The 13,529-nt window shown below is 42.2% G+C and overlaps 1 protein-coding gene across 2 annotated transcripts in view; it reads left to right on the top strand.

Moving 5' to 3' along the window:
* Nucleotides 1-13,529, top strand: part of LOC310876234 (receptor-type tyrosine-protein phosphatase U-like) — a 128,844-nt gene that overhangs the window by 21,539 nt on the left and 93,776 nt on the right. For both annotated transcript variants that reach the window (XM_083789705.1, XM_083789704.1), the window contains exon 2: nucleotides 10,567-10,695. In XM_083789705.1, coding sequence (XP_083645831.1) covers nucleotides 10,567-10,695 — 129 coding nt within the window. The remainder of the gene's footprint in view (nucleotides 1-10,566; nucleotides 10,696-13,529) is intronic.

Genomic DNA, 13,529 nt, shown 5'->3' with positions numbered 1-13,529 from the left:
GCACGAAACGAGCACGCACGCAACAAATTCACGGGACCGCGCTCGTGTAAATACGCTTGCGTTGTCGCACCGCGACTGCTCCCCAGTGCTCCGCGCAAAAGCGCTTGTCTCGTTGAAAATGAACTATAGGCGCGTGGACCCTATTATTGCATTGTAATAATTTCAAGTGTATTCAACTATAGTGAAATTAAACTACTGCTCATTTGACTAGGCCCCGACCTCCTGGTGGCCCCTCACACACCCCTGGGGGTCCCTGAACCACTGGCCTGGGGTACAGAATGTCTCTAGTTTAGCGGCGGTGTCAGACTAGGATTATAGGATAATTAATAGAAATATACGTTGAGATACTCATGTTCTCCTTTGAATGCACACCCTCTGGCCCGTTAAAAGCTGCTTAATTAGCGGTAGCTTCTCTAAACAACTTTAGGAAAAAACTTTTTTAATGGTATACTGGTATACTTTTACTGTTAGGGAAATATTTATTTAAGAGATGAGGTTGCTTCATCTCCGCTTGGCTCAGCAGTCACATATTTGCATAGCCGATGTGTTAGCCTGCTGTGCTGAAGAGCTGTAATTACTGGAGTGCAAATTACTTTCCTGCAACATCTCTGGAAACTCCCTGAACCTGGAGGTGGATATGTGTGGGTGAGGTCGAGTGTTCTGACATTCTGCACCTGCAGGGATGTTCTAAAAGTCTCTCTAAGCCTTGGACACGCTCACCGAATAAAAAGCTAAGCCTGTTATCCCCTTGACCCATTCTCGAACTTTCAAAGCTTCACCTTTAACCTCTGACCTCTCTCCCAGGCGGTTGTTCCTGGAGTCATTTCATGCAATGTGTGTGTGCAAATGTGTGTGTGTGTGTGTGTGTGTGTGTGTGTGTGTGTGTGTGTGTGTGCCCGTAGATACTGTTGAATAATGTCTCATGGGTAAAGCTTCATTAATAACTAGAAAAAGTGCCCTTCCGGGCACAGGTCTCCACCAGGTTATCCACAGATCCGTGCAGTTAGAGGTAAAAACACTTTTCGGCCAGTTATAGCGCCACCTTGAGGCTGAGTTGAAATTGTTCATGTGGCATTTCGTCCTCGGCCTAGTGGGAATGTGGGTGCACGATTTCACGGAAATCACGCGATGTGTTCATGATTTGCAGCATTTTGTTTGAAACTGAGCACTCCTGTGAACTTTGGAAGCCAATCTTAACCAATCAGGATGGAGTCTGATAAATCTGAAAGACCCGTTTCGTTGAATGGCTCTAGAGAGACTGTGTACCAATTTGCGTGATGTTTGGACAAAATCTGTAGGTGTACTGTGCAAAAACTTGTTTTGCACAAAGCGGCCTCCTGGTGGCGCTATAACAGGCCGTTCTGGAAAGTTTGGGGCAGAGGTTCATGGTTGGCATCCAGGGAGTGTGTGTGCAAAATATGGCATTGAAAAACTTGTTTTGCACAAAGCGGCCTCCTGGTGGCGCTATAACAGGCCGTTCTGGAAAGTTTGGGGCAGAGGTTCATGGTTGGCATCCAGGGAGTGTGTGTGCAAAATATGGCATCGACCGGGTTAACGGTGGCCGAGATTAGCTGTTCACGGACACACGGACACACGGACACACGGACACACGGACGGACACGCGGACGGACGGAGTGCAAAACATACTCTCCCCACATGCCTTCGGCCTGGTGGAGACAATTAGGTTTCTTCCTGGGACTGCTATAATAACCCATTCTGACCGGCACCCATTTTGGTGTTGGCATCATGTCGTGCTTTAGCTATTGAAAAGTAGCAGATATACAAGCTCATATCGCGCCACCGAGTGGCGCGATACGAGCTTGTAGGTCTGCTATTTTTGAAAGAAATCGAAGAATGACTGACATTTTTAGAATCTGATCTCAGGTCAGAATGGGTTTGTCAGACCGGCGTGTGTCCAGTGGAAACCTCGTATGAATCTGATCTCAGGTCAGAATGGGATAATCATATATGGGGGTTTTAATATTGCGCAGAGCTTTAGTAACTACACTGAAACTAGAACAGCATACTTTGAAGTGTCATGAAGTCTCTTGTGTCTTCCATATGTCCACACTTCTCTTTAGTTAGGAATTCTGTCAGTGAGTGTTTTCTACACGGAACGAGTTGGACGGTTTACAAGCTACTATTAGAGGCATACTTGATGTTCCCCCTTGACTAATGCTTGGCTGGCTGGAATGAGAGGATGAGGAAGAAAAATAGGAAGGAAGGAAATTATGAAGAGTTCCAGGGGGCATCCCGGTCTTTGTTTGCTCTGGAGGGATGTGGGGAGCTGTAATTAAACCTCAGTAAAGACAGTACAACTCTCTCTGGAGAGAACTGATCGCTCTCACAGCGTTGTTCTCATCACTATGGTTATTATCACCTACCACAATAAGAGAGGCTTTGGCCTAGCTACTGTGTTCCTTTTTCTTTGCCTGTGTGTCCTTGCGTGTGTTTGTGTTGCTTCTGTGTCTTTTTGACATTCTGATACATAGTTGAGCTTGTGTGTCTCATTTTTTACGATTCACTGATCTCCTCTGAGGCACATATATATATAGGTTTTTTTAATCTATCTGTCTCATAGCTGTGTTTGCCCAGTGACGGTCTTTACAGTATCGGCTCCATTTCACAGTAATGCAGGTTGGGCTACTGCAGCTGGGCAGAGGAGACCCCTCGGTGAGCAGGTGCCTGCTGTGCTGTGAGGGCTGCAGAACGCATGTGTGGAGTGGAGGGGTATTCACTCCCTGAATCTGTGGTGGACACTTGTTATTCCATGCAGGGGACTATTTGGCAAATAAATAAATAAAGAAGCACATCAAAATTATCTTTGTCAGAGCAGGCAGTACAGAGGCCACCCGCAGGGCCGCAGTGCAGCATAGGACCCAATGCAAAGCATACTGAAAAAAGAGAGTCAAAGAAGACAAATAAGAGAACCTCATCAAATCCCATGACATGCACTCATTTGACACATTCACTTCTGCTTCTAGCAACTCTCAACGTTTATTTTTACCATTTTATTATGTAAATTGACATCGAACCCGTGGGCTGTTTGGCTAACTTCATGCAATCACACTATGTTGTGTAAATCAACGTGAAGCCTTTTAACATAAATGACAGATAAGAAAAAACTATCAAATGTGAGCTATGAAGATGTCAGGTTTTATTTATTCATATATTTAGTATTCTACGATTTGAATACTTTTGCACACAATTACACAAGATCAGATGAATTATGAAGGAGCAGACCTTGCATAACCTCATATGAATCAGAATGGTCAAAAACTGTTTCTGTAATCTGTATTATTGCTAATGAGACCAAGCTTTCAATTAATGCATGTAGGTCAGCCCTTAAGACTCTAGCTCACCCCATAGCACTACTCATTGCAAGTGTTGCCTATTTATATATGATAATTATACTATGCATGTATGTACTGTATGTAGCCTATATAAGTATATTACTTATGTACACTATTTGCGAGTTCACATCATGTCCCTCCTATATACAGGTTGATATTTGTTTTTAGTTCAATGTTTGTTTTAAAAACGCCATTGACAATGAAGGGAGATTTTACGTCATCTTGTCCCTAACACAAACATTAAATGCCATTAACAATAAAGAGAGTTTAATGTTTGTGTTGGCACCGTTTGTTTTATATCACCATTACATCACCTAATCAACATGAGTTAGACTGTAATATATTAGCGCCCCTCACTTCACACAGGTGTGATTTTTTAGATACATGCCACATTGCAAGTCACTTCTAGATAAGAACGTCTGCTAATTGGTTGTAAGTTCTGTAAGTTTTTGTACATTTAACATTAAACAGGTGGAAGATTAGGTCATTGTCACGTTGATAAGGTTGATTTTAGCCAAACAAGGCATCAGCTTCCATTCATAGGTCCCTCTTCTCTACTATAGCATACAACAATATAATGTAATGACCATGTCATTCATTTTGTAGACTAGGGTTGCTATTTACTCTGCTCTTGCATTTTGTACATTGCCCAACTGGTGATAATTGTGCTGATGTGCTCTATATTTAACAGTGAAGATTCGGGCTGGAATTAGGCAGATTTTGGTGCTGAGTGAGTAACATTCATCTTTTCAGTTCCGATGGGCTTTTGAGTGCAACTGTGCTCATTTATCCTGTAATTTGTTGACTAGTTCATGCCATTCCGATGTTGCACTTTGTCAGTCACACTGGATAAGAAGAGCGTTGTGCTAAATTGGACGGAATTGTGCTGATTTTATCTATGTGAACCGTGAAGTAATGCAGGAATAGAAGATTATAAGGCAGATTTTAGCCTTGCTGAAAAAAGGTCTGTTTTTATTCATCATCTTGCATTCATAGCTCCCTCTCCCTCTAACAATAGTATTCACCGGTTAAGCAGTTCTGGTGCCCACTTGTGGGTGGTGGGCGAGAGTGCCTTTCGATTGTGGGAGATGAGAGCAACTTAATTTGGCTCTAGTGGAGGCAGAATGTGGAAAAACAGAATAATATATGAAGGGATAGAGGCTCCACTAATGAGATGTATCTGCACTGGACACAGTGGGTACTTCCCTTTTCCACCGGAAAAAATTGTTGGCTGATAAATGAATCTACCTGCCGTGTTGCTTCAGTCAAGGGTAGAATGACTTATTTATTTTCTTTTTGGCCAGATTACAACCTTGCTTCACCCATCCCAAACACAAATCACAATGCCACACATTCACACACACTGCTGGGTCGAAAAGAGGTCCAATTAATTGTCTACTCCGGGGGGTAAAATGTGGTTGGTATTTTATAAAGATTCAGGGGTTCGATGAGGCCACTGCTGCTGGCTCTCTATTGATGAGGAGTGTTTATACAGTACTGCCTCCTCGCAATAAGTAAACTTGTCAAGAAGCTGATACTGTACATGGTCTGCACTCGCCTCAATGTAGATCAAACCGCAACCACGCTTTATCTGCAACCAAACAGAAGACTCAGTCAGAACATTGTGGTTCCTGGGTCCCATCAGACCTTCCTGCTGCGAGGTCTGGAAAGCTGTGATTAAATAGATGCCAGTGAGTGGGGCTGCTTGTACATTCTGCTGGTTTGTGTCCTTGATGGAACAGAGCTATCTTTCATCAAAAGAGCCAGTCAAACAGTCATGAGATGAGACAACTATTTATTGTCCTTTTCATTTATAATACATCTGAACTAGGTTTCTGTCCCAGGATTTGAGAGATTTTTTACTACTCGTTAGAGCTAACTTGACTACAGCGACACACTTCTCATCGGGATCCCTAGCAAGAGCATCCAGAAGCTCCAGTAGTACATTCAGAACAGCTGCTGCTATGATGCTGCTATAACCTGATGAGAGTGCGGAAATAGGAATATATCACACTCATATTCTACACTGGCTTCCCATTTCCTTCAGGATAGAATACAAGGTCTGCCTCCTTACCCATCAATGCATCTACAGCAACGCCCCTTCCTATCTAAAGGAACCCATTGAACCCCCAACCTCCACCCGCTCCTTCCGCTCTGGAACTCACTTAACGCATTCTGACCGGGCACCCATTTTGGTGTTGGCATCATGTTATGCTTTAACTATTGAAAAATAGCAGATCTACAAGCTCATATCGTGCCACCGAGTGGCGCGATACGAGCTTGTAGGTCTGCTATCTTTTGAAAAATCGAAGAACGACTGACATTTCTAGAATCTGATCTCAGGTCAGAATGGGTTAATCAGACCAGTGTGTGTCCGCCGGAAACCTCGTATGAATCTGATCTCAGGTCAGAATGGGTTAATGCAATAAGACTAAGGTCTGCACTATGGGGTACCGGGTCTTCTGCTCCTTCTCCCCCACTACCTGAGAGCACCACAGTCCGTGGACACTAAAAGGGGACTAAAGACTTGTAGATGTGTGCTTTTAAAACCTTTTCAGCTACATGTGTATAGGTGCCACTGATCGAAATGCATTAATTGTTTGGATTCTTATTTGGTTAGTCCTTTTAAATATTTAGTCTTTTTTTTCTTGTTGTTGTAGCACTTTGAGATTTGCTTCAAATGTAAAGTGCGTTACAATTCTTTTTTTTATTTATTAAATATTATTATTATTATTATTAATAGTTCCTTTTGTATTTCATTTTGGTGTAATTGTGATCCTTCAAATGTATTCTTTCACCTCTACTACACAGTGCTCAAGTCAATATACAAGTAAGATATTCTGACTTTGGATAATTGAAAATTGTTTACTGTTTATTGTCTACAGGAGCATTGTCAGTGTTATTTTTATGCTCAATGTTATTTTTATATCCTTACCAGCCAATTAATATTCATAAGTATGAACAGCTCATGTTTCAAAGCAACAAATCAGAGGAATGAGGGCAGATTCTACCATGAACCACTGAAGTAAAAAAGAAAGAAAAGAACAATAGACATCTACACTGACAATAATACGAGGACAGAGTAATTGGCAGATAATCTGCTCATCCACTGTTCATATTCCCATATATGAAAGACAATCTCTGAGAAATGTGAAGGTATCCAGGCAGAGCTACAGGCAGGTTTATGTTCATTATATCTGAGTATATCTATGGTTACTCTGCTTTAATCAGTGTTCTTCTGGTAGTCAGTGTAATTGTGAATAGTCTACATTCTAGACACATGATGAAACGTAAAGAAACATGATGAGAAACCCACCCTACTTCTTTGAAAATAACTTATTTTGCATGACGACCCATCATCACATCCAACCGTTGCTTCAATCCACCCTCCTCTCCTCCTTTTAGAGTCCTTCTCACAGCTCATAGCTTCTAATCTATCCCTACCTCTAGGACAAAATTAATGATACTGTATACAATCTATATACCGGTATCCCACTTCTAGGATTAATGTTACTCTATGGTGGTGGACTATAAGTGAACTGTGCACTACGCCCCTCTCAATCTAGATGCATTTTATGATTGTACTGTATTTGGGCTATCAGTCAGGTTAGTGATGTTCAGTGTAAAAGACTGTAGGCTTAGGTTATCAATGGTTCAGGACAGGGTAAAAGCAGGTTGGTGCTGGACAGCTCATCATGGAGACTTCAGCCCTGCTTCCTCTATTAATCACCCTCCAGGGGCTCTACTGCACTACAACATGTACTGAATGACATTATTCTCCTTCTGTCAAAAACTTGAAAATGCCTTATGTTTGAGAGTAACACATTCAGTTGTCATTCAAATGACAAATGATGTGTGTTGGCCAAATAAACTATAAATAATTTCACAATACACTTTTCATTTGTTCTCAGACACAGAAAACCTACACTCGAATTTGGGGCAGATTTTACATTCAATTGATAAATGAGGGCCTATGAGTGCTCCACAGTGTGCGTAGATTCTGTTCTTACCTACGAACAAATCACAGTTAAGAAAACATTGAGGGATCCCAAAACTTTCTTAAAAACCTCCTAAGTGGGTCAAATTTCCTCTTAAGAACTTCTTAAGAACGGTTGCCGCATGAGGCCCAGTGTCTGCAGTGTGTTCTATCCCCCACTAGCTTTCCCCCAGAGCCAAACAATTGCACTCTTTAAAGGGAAACTTCACAGTTTTTGCTAAAATAAATAAATGCAAATAAAAGCCAATAATTTAAAACGATATAAAACAGTATTAACCCATTTTGGGCGGGAACCCCTTTTGGTGTTTCAAGCATTCTGTTATACTTTAGCTATTGAAAAATAGCAGATCTACAAGCTACGAGCTTGTAGGTCTGCTATTTTTTAAAAATCGTGAAAATGCGGCACAAATCTTTGAATATATTATATTCTTTTAGAAGACTTTTGTCCTATTCAACAAGTTAAAGTATCCAATCAATCCATGTGGAAGTTGAGTTGTTTGGGGAGTGTCTGGGCGTGGTGTGACGCTGACATCAAACTCTCCACATGTCCAAGTCCTGCTAATATCCTCTGCAGCTCTTGTTCTACCTCTCCGGTCCTGAGAGACTTGTCAGCCGTGACAGCTTCTCTCACTGATGTTATTTTGGGCCCGTGGGTCCAGAGGTCGACCCATCTGTGGGTTGATCGTGTGTATGTTTGCAGAACAATGCTTTAGAACTGTGTACTCATCATGATGAGCAATTACATACAGTACCACTCAAAAAGCTCCCACGTGTTTATTTATATTTTTTCCTTTCTTGGTTATGTGTCACATGTTCTCAGTTGAAAGTGAAAAGCACACTTAAGTGCAGAACTGACATGCATTATATTTGTATTCATTTAGAAGTAAATGCCAAACAACCACTCAGCAGCACGCGCACACACACACACACACACACACACACACACACACACACACACACACACACACACACACACACACACACACATACACAAACACAAACACACACACACACACACACAAGGGGGTGGCTTACACTCTTTTAGTTTATCCCATAGAACAGGACGCTGAAAGACAACAACATGACAATGTGTTATATAAGTTAAAATAATAATTATAATAATAATATATATAGTGGGGCACGGTGGCACAGTCGGTAGTGCTGTCGCCTCACAGCTAGAAGGTCCTGGGTTCGATTCCCACTTGGGACGCTGGTGTCGTGTTCCCTCCTCTGCGCGTCATCAGTGCCCATACCTGAGGTGGGGCCTTTCTGTGTGGAGTTTACATGTTCTCCCCGTGTCCCCTAGGGTAGGTACCCTCACAAAAACATGGTTTTGGGTGCCCGATGGAGGGGAAAGGTACTGGTCGGAATAACGTGTTCCTTCCACGTGCTACGTTCGGCTGGGGAAACTCCCCTGTCAGGTGAAAAGAAGCAGCTTGGACTCCTCATGCATCGAAGGAGGCCAGTCTGCTGCCCCCCCAGGTTGGCAGAGGAAGTGTAGCACCCAGGATGGCCCCAAATTTTCTTAATATTCCTCCTACAGGTACACAGACACACATTTTCCATTCCGATTGGCTAAGATTGGCTTCCAAAGTTTACAGGATTGGTCCGTTTTGAACAAAATGCCTCAAATCATGAACGCAGCGTGCAATGGTGGAATTTTTGCAAAACACGTTATTGGCACAAAAGCCCTTATCATGAATTTGAAGGTCCAATTGCCATCTCAAAGGCATATAAGAAGAAATGGCTTTCTTCTTTCCCTTTTCACATTGGCCTATTATAGCACCACCAGGAGGCCACAATAACCTATCTGACCTGGCGGAGACCTGTGCTCAGAGGAGCACTTTTCCTAGTTTATTCTCTCTCTCTCTCCATGCAGAGAAGGAGGCCTCTCTCTCTCTCTCTCTCTCTCTCTCTCTCTCTCCATGCAGAGAAGGAGGCCTCTCTCTCTCTCTCTCTCTCTCTCTCTCTCTCTCCATGCAGAGAAGGAGGCCTCTCTCTCTCTCTCTCTCTCTCTCTCTCTCTCCCCATGCAGAGAAGGAGGTCTCTCTCTCGCCACAGAGCCCTGCTCCACCACTCACCCCATCTCATCCTCACACAGCTGCATGGACACAGCACTACAACCAATTAAATACTCTGACACACAACCTGCTTCAGGCATGGAGGAAGAGAGTTTTGTTTGTCAGCCGGAATGGTGGAAGTGGCAGCAGAATCCAAAATTAGCTGATGCAGAAAGGAACACAAGGCGTGCTTGTTTATTGCAAAGGGAACGCAGGCCTGCCACATATTAATAATGTTTTATTCTTATTACTGTACAGTACATCAGTTAAGCCAAACAGATGGAGCTTCTGAACAAAACCCCCAAAAGCCCCAAGAACAGTGAAGGCAACGTAAGAGGATAAGGTCTGTATCCCCAGATGGGATACGTTTATAGTGGAGTCTGGCACGGAGTCAGAGAGTGTTTAACACCAGCAGAGCTACTGCCAAGTACTTAAAAGTGATCACTTGGAGAACAGAAAAGGTCCCTGCAGGGGACTATGAGGCCCCAACACCATGCCAAGGTCAAGATGGGCCAGGTCACTGTGGGTGGTGATTACACATTATTATGTTCTTGCCAGTGGGTGTTCACCGGCTCCTCTCACTATAAGGGGATGACACAAATTTGGTTCTTTAAACATGTACTGTAGGCACTGACCTTATGGGAAAATTGGAGAAACCATCATTCAACAATAACTTCACAAGGCTAAAAGGAACACTGTGAGAAGGTATAGAGATGGAGCTGAGTCACCTTGACAGACTGAGTGATGCTGGGCTCAATGTTCTCCTCGGGCTCGTCTTCTGTATCAATGCTGTCCTTTCATATTATATTATTTCCACAGGGCTAACAGAACCAAATGGAATGGATGGAAATGTTAGTGAGGCTGCAGCCTGGCTCTGACCATTGCTTGAGATTTAGCTTATATCTGGAAGGATTGTGTCGAATTGGTTTAATTCGACACAATTTGATGTATTTGATGAGGGCCTGTGGTGATGTGAGTTGTTCCATCTTGTGCCGCTGTTAATGATGGTTATCATCTGGTCTCTTCCTTACAGAACATTTCTCCTGGTACCATGAAACAAGACATTTATTTCCTCCAATCATGTACAGTACAGTATTGTCCGTTGTGTACAGTAACAAAAATACAGTAATGTTACATTTCTCTTCCCTCTGTCCAGCTGGCTGTACATTTGACGAGGACTCTGAGTCCAACTGGTGTGAGTACCGCCAGGGACAGGAAGACGACTTTGACTGGCAGCTGATCAGAACCAAAACATGGCCGCACGCCACTCCTGACCTTCTACCAGGTAGGATATGAAAACATTTACCATTATCATCCCCATATGTGCAAGTTGAAAACCTCTTTAGATGGTTTGTTGTTGGCTCAGGGGTAGAGTACCTGGTAGAACGGCTGGATGGGAAAACCATGAGGTTCACAGTTCGATCCTGGTTCCAACAGAGTTAGAGTCGACTAAGACTGAACCCGTAATTGCTCCCGATGTGCAGGTTGGTGCCTTGCATGGTTTCCTACGCCATCAGTGTATGAATGTGTGTGAATGGGTGAATGCAATGCCCAATCTATGTAAAAGCACTATATAAATGCGCCATTTACCATTTATTTACCATTTTAATACAATATAACTTAACACCACCAATACAAACTGACTGCAAAAATAACCCTTTTAATTTTTTTAATTTCTTTTTTTTATAATTTTGGGACCCCCCCAAAAATAATTTGGTGACCCCACCGAGGGGTCGTGACCCACGGGTTGAGAACCCCGGCCCTAAGCAAGCAGCCAGGCTCTATTAGCTCAATGGTAAAAAATGTCAGCACTTCGGTTTACATGTCGGGTAGAAGAAGTAAGTTACATAATAGTGCAGCTTTAATCACTTTAAGCTCTATTGTGTACTTAATAGTATCTAGTTCGATAGTTGTACGACAGGGTCATGCAAAAATAGATCTACAGCTAGCTATTTGATGCTTCAGAGCCCTTTTCATTTTGTTCACCTGAGGCATGAATTCTTCTACAGCTCCTTCTATAATGAAATCTGTTATTCATTCTTCGGTTCTGTCTCATTTAGAATACTGCCCTGTTATCTGGTCATCAGCTACAAAATCAGATTTGAAAAAGTTGCAGATTGCTCAGAATAAAGCGGCTCGATCGTCTGGCACTGTTCATACCGGACAAGTATTAGTTGTGCACGAACATCTGGCATGGCTAATGGTTGAAAAGAAATTAGCAGTGAGTCTTCTAATGCTACTGCGGAACATTATTTCCACCGGTAAGCCGTATAGGTTGGCAGTTAAAAATGACTTGTGAACATGCTTACAACACCAGAGGAGCAGCTTCTGGCAACATAAGAATAAAAACAACACCAAAATCTAATTGTCTTAAACACACTGGTAAACAGTATATAGGTCAATAACTCTCTGGAATGCTCTGCCCAAAAACATCTTATCTACAATAAATTACAACATTACTTTCAAAAAGAATATCAAGAGATACCTTGCCAATTTGCCAAGTACATAACTGTGATTTGTAAATTTGTTCTTTTGCTTTTATAATGATAATTTGTTCTTTGTATTTGTTTTTATTTTGTTCTGTTTTTTATTTTAAATTGTAGTTTTAGTTGTACATCTTATTATCCTGTATTTATTCAGGACCCCAGGAAGACTATAGAGGCTCAGTCATGTGTCTCTATGGGGATTCTTCAATAAACATAAACATACCACGACTAGAGACGGGATGGGCTGTCAAAAACACTGATTTCTATTAGAATCGAAACCAGTGATTTAGATTCAGAGATATCAGAGTTAGAAGGTTTTGGCTCCCATCCGCTATAATGGAGGGGAAACACTTTTTTATGACTGACCGAACAGAAGTGGTTTCGAAAGTTGCACAATAGACGCTCCTAGACTTTAGTGCCGATATCAAACAAATATAAAGGTTAAAAGACTGAAGATTTCCGTCCTGGGCAGTAAAAGTGTCTAAATTCTCTTAGCGAGACCTTTCAAACCAATGTAATTGGTTTGTCATAATTGGACCATGCAACCTTGTTTTCTTTTTTACAACCAAAGGTTGATATTCATAATAGATGAATGAATTCAGCAGATCCATTAACTTAGCAAAATGTGAAATGTTTCATTTTCTTACTGTGTCTCTAAAGCAATAGATCTTGGAGCATAGCAATAACGTGCAAGGCCAATCACTTCACTGGTGCTGTGCAATGCATAGATCTCGCACATCATTTTACCAAGGGCTTTAAATTCCTCCAGAGCTGCTAAAGAGACTGCAATTGAGACAACAGCTTAGTTTACTGGGCTCCAAGCCGCCAACAGATCAATAGTATGTAATCGCGCCCACAAACCAACGGAATACCAATGACCAGCTCAGCTGAAAAGGAACAGTTCATGATCTCAGCCTTCTACTTCAGTCTTGCTTAGGTTACAGTTGGGCTCTGTCTAATTTCATACCTTCATACCTTCCTGACATTTCAGAGGGGTATTTAAGGTGAAAAGCTGAGCTGCTGGTGATAGAAGTCATTGTAGCATGTATGCCATTGTCCAGTCAACCTTAATATGCAATTAACCTACTTAGATACGTCTTGCTGGGTTTAATACTTTTTAATAATAGATATAGCCCTTCTTCCATGTTGGACGACATGCATGATGACACATGATCTGTGTGTGTTTGTTGTGTGTGTGTGTGTGTGTGTGTGTGTGTGTGTGTGTGTGTGTGTGTGTGTGTGTGTGTGTGTGTGTGTGTGTGTGCGTGCGCGCATGTGCGTGCGTGCGAACTGCACCTTAAGAACACTACTGTACCTGCTGCTACATTATTTATGTTTTCACCCACGTTTTTACACCTATAAATGGTAATGGGGCATTTATATAGCGCCTTTATCCAAGGTGCTTTATAGATTGTGCATTACATTCACCCATTCACACACACAGTCATACACCGATGGCGGCGGAAATCATGCAAGGCACCAACTAGGGTTGTCCTGATCGGACCGGGAGATCGGAAATCGGCTCCGATCACATGATTTTCAAAAGATCCGATTTTTAATTGTCTAATCTCAAAGAAAGATGTATAAGGAATGAGATTTTGTAAAAACTTTTGTGTTTATGCTAGGGTACGTG

Source organism: Protomyctophum parallelum (assembly GCF_964188405.1).
Source record: "Protomyctophum parallelum genome assembly, chromosome: 1".
In the NCBI taxonomy this organism is placed as follows: Eukaryota; Metazoa; Chordata; class Actinopteri; order Myctophiformes; family Myctophidae; genus Protomyctophum; species Protomyctophum parallelum.
This window is presented reverse-complemented; position numbering and strand designations above follow the sequence as displayed.